Source organism: Homarus americanus, unplaced genomic scaffold, assembly GCF_018991925.1.
Source record: "Homarus americanus isolate GMGI-L3 unplaced genomic scaffold, GMGI_Hamer_2.0 scaffold7626, whole genome shotgun sequence".
Taxonomy (NCBI): Eukaryota; Metazoa; Arthropoda; class Malacostraca; order Decapoda; family Nephropidae; genus Homarus; species Homarus americanus.
In genome coordinates this window covers 20,787,309-20,799,251 of record NW_024718273.1, presented here as the reverse complement: position 1 = coordinate 20,799,251, position 11,943 = coordinate 20,787,309, and the positions used below count along the sequence as shown (strand labels likewise).

Genomic DNA, 11,943 nt, shown 5'->3' with positions numbered 1-11,943 from the left:
GGGGGACTGTACAGTATACCACCACATCGATTCACACTTGAGGTAAACCCCCAAGTTGGACAAAATGAGGCTGTGCAGATTATGAGGAGCAGTTATGTATCCCAGGCAAGTGAATTAAGAAATTGCCTGCCCAGATATTTTCCTTTGCATTCAAATATAATATCAATCAATTCTTCGATCACCTGTCGGTCTAACTGCCTTTTACCCTCACCCAGTCAATTTCACGTTTTATTTTCAAATTGTAACACAATTACCTGAGCAGATACACACAGCACCTGATAAATTCCTGTCGGAGTATCTTCCTCAAAATATTTACATATCTGTTGGAAAAATAGATTTGAAAAATTACATGTCCAGCCCTATATCCAGGAAGTGCTCATCTTGCACAGCCTGGACAAGACCCGACTCTGTACTGTACTAACAAAGCATACTAGATCTTGATGGTTACAAAAACATCTGGTGATCTTTTTTCTTTATTCAATACATTTTACTTTGCCTTTGTTGCAGCTTTCTGGGCCTTCAAAACCTTTACCACAATCTTCTGCTCCTCGATCAGGAACGCTCGCACCACCCTGAAAAAAATAATAATAATGTTGGTTGAACGTGCAAGTTTTTAGAAATACAGTGCATATCACAGAAGTAGTTAAGGCTTAAATAGTACCTTTGAGAGCTAACCAGATATGATTATATTGATGTAGATAAAATTGGGCAGACATTGTTAAGTGCACAAAGTTTGCAGACTAATTTATTTAGATAATGAAACCTTTTGTACTGTCAAAATGCAAAGATTAATAGATTCCAACCCCCCCCCCCTCAAATAATTAGAATTAAAACAACAACATTTAGTCACTGATGTAAAGATTGTTAGGAACAAAATTTAACCAATTCTTTCAAGACCAATGTACAGGTATCCCTCAATATATACGAATAACAGAACAAAAAAGGGTTCGGCCCCCAAAGACAAAAATTCCCTAAAACCTTGAAATGGGTTCACGAGCAAGAAAAAAAACCCACTCGACTAATGATAAATAGTACACAACTCCTTTAATTCACTACCTAACACAATGATGAAAATGAGCTAAAACCGTCATGGAAAAGCTAAATCAAAGTTTAACACAGGCGCCATTTGTATAAAAGCTGGCTGTGTTATACATGGCCGCCCTCAAGGCACTACAACCCAGTCTGGCCAGGGATGCTCCCCCTCCTGATTCGTAGAATGGCTATCATATCCCGCTCACACACAAAGAAATGTTTATTCCTTATAATTTAGACACTATGATAGTTATTTTGTACCTTTATTTTATACATTATGTAAATAGAATTGTGTGTGCATGTTGCTGACTGAAAATAAGAGAAACCAAGTTCAGCTTTGCAAAAAATACAAATTGAATTTTAACCTTAACTTCCCCAAGCCCAACCAGCTCATTTAATACAAAGAAATATTCAGTCTCGAAAAAATTTTTGGGCACATTCTGATGTAGGATTGTGTGAATGTAAATTAATATTAAAGAAAATTAGAAGATTGTTTATATACATGAAATTACGTGTTGAAAAATAATCATAACTTCTACCTCAGTCTTGTAGGGAGAGGGCCAAGGGGATGTGACCTTCCCCTGCCGACTTCCAGGGATGCGTTTAGTTTAATTTTTTGCCGGGCCCCAAATTCGTATAAGCGGGGGGGAGCTTTAGTAGCCCGAAAAAGAGTGACAATTTACGAAATTTGTAAGCGAGAGATACCTGTACTCTCCTGACATTCTTTAGGTGCGATTTATCTTTAACTCTATGGCTGCAATTCACACATGTGCACAAATACGCTCAAGTGAAATTTTAAAGCATATCTGCATAATTCTTATCAAGGGGTTTAAAAATCTTGGTTAATATAAAACTTGCTGCTAACTGAAGCAGATTGATGGATGGAGTCTCATAAGAAACCAATACAAATCCATATAATTTAAACTTACCTCTCACGGACACACTTATGGCAGAGATTACCTCCATAAGCACGAGCCACTCTCTTAACACGCTTTGACAAGCGATGGAGCTCGTGAGGTCGGGCAACAACAATACCAGGTAGCCTCGTCTTGCAATCTCCACATGCTGGAGCCTTACCGGGTTTCTTCTTATAGTGATATACCAGGCGACCACCAGGAGTCTTCACACTACAAAGGAATATTCATTATGAAAGTCTTACAAAACCTTTATGACCACCTTGTAACAGAGGCTAAATAATTTTGTTACTAGAAAATTGGGTCTAGTGAACGATTCTTTTACCAAGTTTAATAAGAAAAAATCCTGTACATCTCAATGGGAAAGCGTAACAATTCATTTTATGCAACAATGCAAAACTCAAGACAAGTACTGTACTAAAATAGAATTGTCTTATGCATTTTTTCTTGCTATAAATGAATATGACTTTTACTTCCTTGGGAAATGCATACTTATGGAGATATTACTCATTTAACACAAGCAATGACAATCTAAAAAAAAAAAGGGGGGATGGGGCAGAGCTTTGAAAACCTTACCTAACCGTTCAAACCAATATTACCAATTTTATGTAATGGCTACACAAAAACTTCAACAGTAAGACTGATTTCACACACAATCAAACATGGTTACATTCTGTGGATGTAACCAAGATACAACACTGATGGATTTAAGTTTGCTGAAAATCTCTTCCTCCATCATCAGTTAAATTAGGTAAGTGTTTTTATAGTACTGTACAGCATTAGGACATTCCTAGGTTAGGTTAGGTTAGGTTAGGTTAGGTTTTCAAACGTTTGGTGGACTTTTAACCCTGAAGTTCCCACGGCAATAGCTAATGGTCATATATTCGATTATAACAGGATAAAATATACAAGAAAAACATGTATTTTATTAATCAAATTACCATAATAAGAATCTTTACCTAATTCGGTACACTGTAATATTTTGTAACCCAGAAAAGATTGTACCCAGACCTAGACAGTTTAAGTCCTAAACACACTAAAAGATATATAGTGAAAAAATTAAACAGATTAGGAAGGAAGCATGTAGATGTAAGAATTATTTCACCATTAAATAATAACTGTTGTATGAGGTAGGGAAATGCTTAAGGTCTCAACGTGTGATCGAGTTTATAACTATGAAACTTTACATATACTACACTTAGGTTATTGTATATTACTCAAAAGATACAATACTTAAATAAAAAAATCCATACTTACATTTTCCTCCTGTTACTGGTGGTGTTGTAGGAGAGACGCCTACGATAAGTTAACCTCACCATTTTTATCTGGAAATCACAATTACCTTTTTATTATAACAGATTTAACCACTAAATACTTATTGTCAGTAATGGAGGAATACTTTACCACACATATATCAAACACAGTTAATGTTATAATCACGATGAACTCAGATAAAGTAACACATATTCTTCCCGTACATGGAGGCTTTAATGGAGGCCTGGGAAAGAGACCAGGCTTACCAACCTCACTAAACCTTAACTATTATACGGGGTAACATTTAATTATTTTATTTCTACTTGTATCAATTAAATGCTATAACGAGTTGCAGGTAATTAAGACCGTATTTTCTTTATTTATCATGAATAATATTAAAATATCAACCTTTGTCTTTAGTTATGCTTATAATTTCTACATATTAATATTAATAATTTGTTAGCGAGTATTTAATTTATAAATTACACTTGCCTGTATTCTTTCTTAATATATATAGTATTTCCAAACTAACTCAAAATACTGATTTGTTTTGAAATATTGTAATTTAAGTCCATGTAAGAACCTTCTGGAGACGTCAACTTCAGTAACAATTCCTATTATTGATTCCCGTCAATGTTATTAATTTAGTACAACAGGTATTTTAATATTTGTTTAACACTAAAATTCATTGTTCTTGTCTCTATATAATCATTTTCACTATACCCATAAACATCGGGAAATATTGCTTTAGTTTTTTTTTATTATTCAGTTAATTGTAAATATATGGGTTGAAAACTATCATTATTCATTAACTTTTTAACTGAGAAATCTAACAAGTATCCTGGTTCATATATCACATGAACCTTATAATATTTTATTAATTACTTGTATCTGCCTATAGGCCTATACACCTGTGGACAACAATCTGGTGCTGGAGGGAGACTTAACAATTTATATCTTCCATGAGACAGAGGTCATGTATCACCCCCGTCCCTGTGGGTGTAAGGGGCAGAGGACCTGTCTGGTGTGTGAGGAGGATCATGAAGCTGTCAACACCTACAACAGTTGGGTTAATGAGGAACAGAGGGTAAATATATCGTCCTGTGACCATTAGAGAACCCGGTCTGACTAATTACCCAAATTTAGCCGGAATGAAGTCAAATAATGGTCCTAGATGAATAAATCAGACTGCTAATCACTTCTCGACTAGTATTTGGTGTTAGAAAGTCACAAAAAATTGGTAAACTTAATTTAATCTGAGTTGTGTTAGGTTAGGTTAGGTTAGGTTAGATTTGAATAGAGTAGATTAGGTTAGGTTAGGTACATGCACTTGATCTATTAACTCAGATTAAAGTAAGTTTTCCAATTTTTTTGTGACTTTCTAACACCAAATACTAGTCGAGAAGTGATTGGCAGTCCGATTTATTCATCTAGGACCATTATTTGACTTCATTAAGTACTACATTTTGGTAATTCCTCATCTGGCCGGGTACATGCACTTGATCTATTAACTCAGATTAAAGTAAGTTTTCCAATTTTTTTGTGACTTTCTAACACCAAATACTAGTCGAGAAGTGATTGGCAGTCCGATTTATTCATCTAGGACCATTATTTGACTTCATTCCGGCTATATTTGGGTACATTTGGGTAATTAGTCGGACCCCTAGAACCACCTTGTCTGGTAGATAGATGGATATTATGTTGCAAACTCATCATACGAGTTCATATTAGTTCAGAATGTGCATTATACACTGTAGGTATACAGTGGCAGACAGTAATTCTATTCAGCACGATAAAATCAGAGAAAACTATACCACAGAACAAGTACTGTCACTATTGGAAAAAACTAAAAAACCTAACCTGACCTAACCTAATCCACCTAACCTAACCCCACCCCACCCCAACCCTAGTGCATAAGAAACTTAGCTTAAGTAAGAGATATAGGAGGATAGAGTAATGTGACTTGACTGAGGAAGTGGCTGTCTCTTCCCACAGTACCATGCAGATGAAACAAAAACACAGTGAGCCCTAGAAATGACAATGGCTGCTGCTTCATTGTCCAAAATGCGTTGAATAAGGCAGCAGCCAGCCAAAGTACAGTCTTGTTCAAGATTCTTCGAACACCGCTGGAGACAGCTGGCAACTCGAGGCCGTTTGTTTACTTTAGTACGCAGTATAATACAATGCAAAACAACAAAGCTCGACCATTAATTTAGCAACGGGGAACTAAGTAACCAATCACCGATAACCTTTTAAATTCTTTCATAATTTTTACTACGTACTATAGTAAACATAAGAACATAGGAATATAAGAAAATAAGGAGTCTGCAATAGGCCGGTTGGCCTGTGCATGGCAGCTCCTGCCGAGAGTTACTACCACTTTCTCTCATCCATGAATCTATCTAGCCTCCTTTTGAAACTTTCCAGAGTTCCAGCACTTACTACAAAGTTGCTAAGCTTGTTCCACTCGTCCACCACCCTATTTGTGAACCAGTTTCTTCCTATCTCCCTCCTAAACAAATGGCCTTGAGTTGCCAGCTGTCTCCAGAAGTCTTTGAAGAATCTTGAACAAGACTGTACATCTATCTCAAACAGACGCCATCTTCCAACTGGCCACAATTGCTGATTAGCACACGGGTATTACGTCAGATCAACACACGCTGATTGGCCAAATATTATACTTTACTTTTTTTTACTTTTACTCGAAAACTATAAATTTCCGACAAACATTATCGAATAAATTTTCTTTTCTTTTTTTCTCTCTCTGTATTCAGTTGCCTGGTTTTATTTTCTAAATCTTTACTGTTTAGTGTTCTCTTTTTATTATTTTGCCCCACATTTTTCCTCTACTGCCCACATTGAACCACCAATATTGTTGGTAATTGGGGAGGTCTTATCGGTTAAAATGCTCAAAAAGTATAAATTTGCGCTGGAAATGTAATAGAATACGTATATAATTTTTTTTTTTTTTCTTTCTCCCTGTATAAATAGAAATATTCAATTCTGTGTTCGACCTAAAACTTCTCTTTACCTCTATTTTTGTTAATACGTAGTTTCCATGCACAACAGAAATATGGCTAGGCATATTTACAGGTACACGACAACTGGCTCACGGTGAAGTAAATGCCAAATGCTGCCAGTCACAGTCAAAAATAGTTCTCTTGTTGTTTGCTGGTAATGGATGATTAGCTAATCAGAGCGCACTCACAGTAAAATAGCATTAGTAGGAACTTAGCCGGTCACGGCAAAATATCCTCTGCTCCCCCAAAATCAGTAATCCTGAAGCTGATGGCTAACACCAGAAGATGTTCAATTTTATTCAATTTTTCCACAGATGTTCTTTGGATGATAGTAAGTAATAAAAATGACACTGCACAGAACCTAATAGAACCTGACCTAACCAACCAAAGAACCCTACCTAATCTTACCTATTGAACAGAAAGTATTTACTGTACTTTGATATCTGGTACCAATAAAAGCAACTTTCTTGCAGTGGCATGACATAATTTTACTTTTTTTGTAAACGAGAGTACGCTCGGACCGAGTGCAGACGACAACACGCATTGATGCAACAGATTTTTCAGCTGAATATTTATGGTAAATAATTTCTTTGCATACAAAGGAGGGAGAGACATCATTTTAGTGTCTTATGATCAGTTTTACACTATCTTTTACTCCACAGTATCCTTCATCCTTCATTCCTTGCCCAGTACAGGTGATTTATGGTCATTGATAGAGAAAAACTACAAAAAAAATAAAATAAAAATGGATACTTATAATTAACTTAAACTAGTTGCTGTATCACTTTTATTATTTACTATCATCCAAACAACTTAATGAAATCGAGCAACTTCTTCTGGTGTTAGCCATCTACAACAGTTTTACCAAATTTCCTCCAACACACTAATCTACGGCCGGAAGATCCAAGCTATGATTCTGCCATGGCATCTTTCTTTATGTACGTCATTGGTTCCTTTCACACTTTTTTTTTAATACCCTGTACTGTAGTGGAGATGATTAGTACTCGTATTTGTATATTTTGCTCTGAAACAGATACTGTATATCAACTGATCTTCTTTGTATGTTTTACAATACTGACATAAGTGACATGCATTATTTTTTACTGGCCAGGAGTGCTCCTATGTGTATTGCCCAATGTGTGACCTCGCCTGGCCAGGCTGGGAGACGGACAGCTGGAAAGTTCACCCACATCATCAGGGAGAACCCATCAGGTAAATTGTATGATCAGTTAATTTCTTTTCACCATTCCAGGAATAAATATTGTTAAAACTCAAAATAATGGCATAATACAGTATTCTGTACTGTAATACAGTATACTGTATATAGTTAGGGAAATTTAACCCTTTGGATGCGACATGCGGGTAAACCCGCCCAAAATATTATATTAATTAAATGCGACAAGCGGGGATATCCCACGGCCTTGAAAAAACTTCCCCAAATGAGACGACATGCGGACATATTATGTATTGAGGTATAGGAGTATTTCCTGAATGCAATATAGCTTATTTTTGTACTATTTTGTTTGATATTATCTGAATATGTAATACATATCTAAATTTGCTGTTTAGTAACCAAATTGATTAAATTTATTTGCCATATACCAGACATTGATTTATACCAATTTCCTGCATTTTTGGGTATAAATGTCATTTTTTCTCTAAAATTTGCACACATATGTGAATTTTTGTTCCAGATTTGGAAAATATACTAAAAGTTCTCTAGGAAAAACATATAGAAAATGTGATTATATGAAATTCATTTTTGGCAGGATAATTGACACTTTTCAGGAACCGGCGCGAAATTTAATTACGCACCTAAAGAGTTAACTAGGTACTGTACCGGTACATTGTTATATTTGGTGTTGTCAGACACAAGGAAGTTATAACAGTGCCAGTATTGGAAATCTGTTTTGTACATTGCTACAGCTGAAACCAATTACTGTATAGGTTAGCCATCTCCTTTACAATCAACTTATTAGTCAACAATTTCCACACATAGTTGTAGTGTTGCAGAAGATGCATGACTACTTACACTGCTGTCATGTCCTGAGCTTCTCCAAGATGTTGTCACTGTTAATGTCACTTTATATTTTTTTTAGATTCCCTGGAACTAAAATTGTATTAGACTTCATATCTGAGGAAGAAGAAAGGGAACTCCTAACTCACATTGATGAAGTTCCGTGGGATCCTTCTCAGAGTGGTCGACGGAAACAGGTAGAAAGCTGTTTTGGTTTATAAGTAATAACAGATTTATGAACTTTGTAATGAAATGGTACATAAGTTATCATAACACTTATCACATTATTTAATACTAAATAATTTTGTTTTCTTTACTTGTTTGCTCATAATCCTTGCTCATAATTAACTTGTAGAATACTGTAATGGTGTATTATGCTCTTAACTGAACATCTGAATATCTTTTAATGAGGAACAATGTTATATGTAGCTAGAGTACTGTGTACTTTTTATCTTAGCTCCCACAGCCAGAATTATATGCTTATGTAATTGTTCTGCTTGTGTTTTTTAATTGGGGTTCTCTCTTTGTTGGTCTCCAAGTACTGTACTGTAATATCATGTGAACCACTTTGCTAATTTCTGTGCCCGTAAACTTTAAATCACCATTATGTAAATTTTCTTAGTAATATAGACTGTCTTTATTACTGTATATAAACACGTTAGTAATAATTCTTCAAAAGTTTATTTCGATGTCAAGTTGTCAGTCCGTTCCATCTGTTGGGAGAGTCCCGGCAACTAGACTAGGTATTGTGTTGTTTATTTCGATCCGTGCCATGACAGTGAAGAACTGCCATCTCATGGTTGAATATAAAATCTGAGCCAGAAACTCCAAGGGTTTGGTACAGGTTGTACCTCTCTAGTCCGGCAACCTCGGGACCTGACCGGTGCCGGACCATGGAAATTTCCGGACCATGGAAATTCACCCTTTTCCTGGACAGGTAGTGACTTGCGCTTACGTTAGCGCCACTTTCACTGCTTCGTGGTCTCTTTGAAGACATATTGAAGGGTTAAATGTCATACAGTAGCTTCTCAAATTTCGCGAGTTTTTAGTTCAACGTTTTTTATTTGGACACACAAAAAAAAACACTACATAATTTAAAATTTTGACGACGGAAACTCGAATTTCGACGGGTTTGAGTGGTCCACCAACGTTTAGGCGTGCACAATCGTGTAAACAGCGTCATTTCTCACATGTACAAAAGATTCATTATTGTTTATTGCTGAATGTATTTTTTATTGAATTAATGTTTGTGTGCAAAGTGAACAATACAATTCATTAATAATACGTAGAATATTAAAACACACAAGGAAATGAGACAGCATTGTTTTCGTTGATTACAAAACCAGTGACTGAGTGGTTCTACATATAAAACAAGAAAATAAGACCCTGGTTGTAGCTGTAGTAAAATTAATGTAAAAATTAATATGGTTGTTTTAAGTAATGTTATTTAATGTTAATAAATGGAACAATATAAGTAGCTAACCATTAATGTTAAAGAACAAAAGTGAGATCGTGTATGTAAGTGCGCACATGTGAAAACATATCGTCATTACTCTACATAAGAATATGAAAGCAACACTTATTTACTGTTCATATATATTGAAAGGTTAAATGTTGTACTCTGTATAGACAAACAGAGAGAGAGAGAGCCGAACTACCAGATGTAAACAAACCTTAATTTCCCGCGGCTTTGTTGTTGTTGTTTTTTACGGGGATTAGCCCACCCGGGCACAGGTCACTGACCCACATTGGAGCCTGAGGGGCGAAAATGTAATACTCCTGTAATAATAATAATAATTCAGATAAGTAAAAAAAAAAAAAGAAAAAAAAAGCTGCCTATCTACGTATTGGGCAAACCAAAATCGTTCCGGACCACAGAATGCCGGACTAGAGAGGTACAACCTGTCGTTTGTTCCAAAGGCTCAGGGGGCGAAGGAAATCTACGGCAACTGTACAGTATTTTCACATTTACTAAATGTACAGTACAGTACAATAAATGTAACTGTAATCACTTTTTTAAGTGTTAACATTGCTTTAAAACTTTATTCTTGGCTGCTTGTGTCCTAGTACAATAATGTACACTATTGCACATTAAAAATTGAACCGAAAAACAGCAGCGAGTGAAAGAAAAGAACAATCTTGTACAATGGCAGCAGAATATGATCTTAGATTGCGAGCCTGCAGCCTAAAGTTACCCAAGCAGTTTGCCCACCCATGTGCCTGATACATGGGGCCGAATCAGAGCATGATGCAATATTTCAGAGCTCCTGGAAAACTTGTTCCCAAGCCCAGAACAGAAAGATTTTACTCAGAAATTTTCTGGAAATTTGCATGAGTTTTCCCAGAATTTCTCGGAAGGCTCAAAATTCATTCCAGCTATTGGAGAATTCCGGGAATTTAAGATTCTGGCAAACGGGGAGATTACATACTTCTGGAAGATTTAGGGTATATTCTCATCATATTACATTACAGTACAGTACATTGAAACAAATATGAAATAAATTATCTTGACTAACCAACACTTGATATTTCAGCTTCATAGTAAAAACATCTTTGTTTATTGTACGTACTTGTAATTCAGTGTTTTTTAAGAGTGAGTTCAGAAATATTTTTGTTTTGGTCTGTATGAACATTTTACAGTATTTCACTTTATTAATGAGCTTGTGTGTGTATATATAAATATATATATATATATATATATATATATATATATATATATATATATATATATATATATATATATATATATATATATATATATATATATATATATATATATATATATATAATTAACCTCACTTCTGTGAAGTTAATGTAGGAGGTACATGAGGAAAATTAAGCAACGTAAGTGAATAACATAACATATGGGATTAATTGAAATGGAGTCCGGGCCGATCCCCAAACTCCACTTTTTGGCGACACACAACTATGTTGTAGTAAAAATATTATCTTAACTTTATGATGGTATGCACACACAATTAATAATTAAGAGAAATATCAATAATATTAGGTTTTTTAACACTTACATTAGTAGAAAAAATGGCTGGGCACACGGGGATGGGCGGTTGGTTCCGAGGCAGAGGGCAGATTATTGGCCCTCACTTGTGTCACTTGTATCAATTGTATCACTATCCACCACAGAGGCTTGCAGGGCCTCTTTGTCAAACTCCACAAAGTCCATATAAGTCCATATCCTCACCATAATTATCACTATCACTGACTTGGGCCGGCTGTGGTGGGTGGCGGGTGAAGAACTGGTAATGTTTTGATGACTGGGCGACCTTGTGCGCACCATGTTCGCGCAGCTTACACAACATGGCGGATGGCGGGAGGTTTTGATCCAAAAATGGCGCGGCTTGCCAGCCGCTCTCCGCGTAAAGGGGTACACGCACCGCGGAATGTGAGCATCCTGGGTTCCGGCAGGGCACCGCATAAACGTGGAATGTGGGACCGCGTAAAGTGAGGGTTAATTGTGTATATATATATATATATATATATATATATATATATATATATATATATATATATATATATATATATATATATATATATATATATATATATATATATACATACAGTATTACCCCGCTTTACACGGTTTCACTTTCCGCGATTTCTCATTTACGTGGTACCTTGCCAGAACCGGACTTTCACTTTCCGCGGTGCATCTACTCATATACGCGTGAAGTATAATTTTTTATTTTTT

The 11,943-nt window shown here is 35.7% G+C and overlaps 2 protein-coding genes across 4 annotated transcripts; one reads left to right on the top strand and one right to left on the bottom strand.

Annotated features, from left to right (window-relative positions):
* Nucleotides 1-465: 465 nt before the first annotated feature.
* Nucleotides 466-3,490, bottom strand: LOC121859570 (60S ribosomal protein L34-like). Its single transcript, XM_042356506.1, has 4 exons — nucleotides 3,425-3,490; nucleotides 3,204-3,271; nucleotides 1,962-2,159; nucleotides 466-572 (listed from the first exon to the last, which is right to left on the bottom strand). The coding sequence occupies exons 2-4, from the start codon at nucleotides 3,263-3,265 to the stop codon at nucleotides 488-490; spliced, it is 345 nt and encodes a 114-aa protein (XP_042212440.1). The 5' UTR covers nucleotides 3,266-3,271; nucleotides 3,425-3,490; the 3' UTR covers nucleotides 466-487.
* Nucleotides 3,491-3,781: 291 nt separating this feature from the next.
* Nucleotides 3,782-8,473, top strand: LOC121859569 (alpha-ketoglutarate-dependent dioxygenase alkB homolog 4-like). Of its 3 annotated transcripts, none has more exons than XM_042356505.1 (4): nucleotides 3,782-3,804; nucleotides 4,168-4,287; nucleotides 7,332-7,432; nucleotides 8,320-8,473. In XM_042356505.1, exons 2-4 carry the CDS (start codon nucleotides 4,177-4,179, stop codon nucleotides 8,456-8,458), a joined length of 351 nt encoding a protein of 116 aa, XP_042212439.1. In that variant the 5' UTR covers nucleotides 3,782-3,804; nucleotides 4,168-4,176; the 3' UTR covers nucleotides 8,459-8,473. The 3 variants fall into 3 exon arrangements, with proteins under 3 accessions (XP_042212439.1, XP_042212437.1, XP_042212438.1); XM_042356503.1 differs by having other exon boundaries at nucleotides 3,784-3,856; nucleotides 4,172-4,287; XM_042356504.1 differs by lacking the exon at nucleotides 3,782-3,804 and adding an exon at nucleotides 3,808-3,856.
* Nucleotides 8,474-11,943: the final 3,470 nt, after the last annotated feature.

What these genes read in the sequence shown, in the direction of transcription:
- LOC121859570 (XM_042356506.1), bottom strand. Translation starts at nt 3,265, where the DNA reads ATGGTGAGGTTAACTTATCGTAGGCGTCTCTCCTACAACACCACCAGT. An exon ending in ACCAGTAACAGGAGGAAAAT is followed by an intron (nt 2,160 to 3,203) that starts GTAAGTATGGAT and finishes ATTCCTTTGTAG; the next exon opens with TGTGAAGACTCCTGGTGGTC. An exon ending in CATAAGTGTGTCCGTGAGAG is followed by an intron (nt 573 to 1,961) that starts GTAAGTTTAAAT and finishes TATTTTTTTCAG; the next exon opens with GGTGGTGCGAGCGTTCCTGA.
- LOC121859569 (XM_042356505.1), top strand. Translation starts at nt 4,177, where the DNA reads ATGTATCACCCCCGTCCCTGTGGGTGTAAGGGGCAGAGGACCTGTCTG. An exon ending in GGGTTAATGAGGAACAGAGG is followed by an intron (nt 4,288 to 7,331) that starts GTAAATATATCG and finishes TTTACTGGCCAG; the next exon opens with GAGTGCTCCTATGTGTATTG. An exon ending in CATCAGGGAGAACCCATCAG is followed by an intron (nt 7,433 to 8,319) that starts GTAAATTGTATG and finishes TATTTTTTTTAG; the next exon opens with ATTCCCTGGAACTAAAATTG.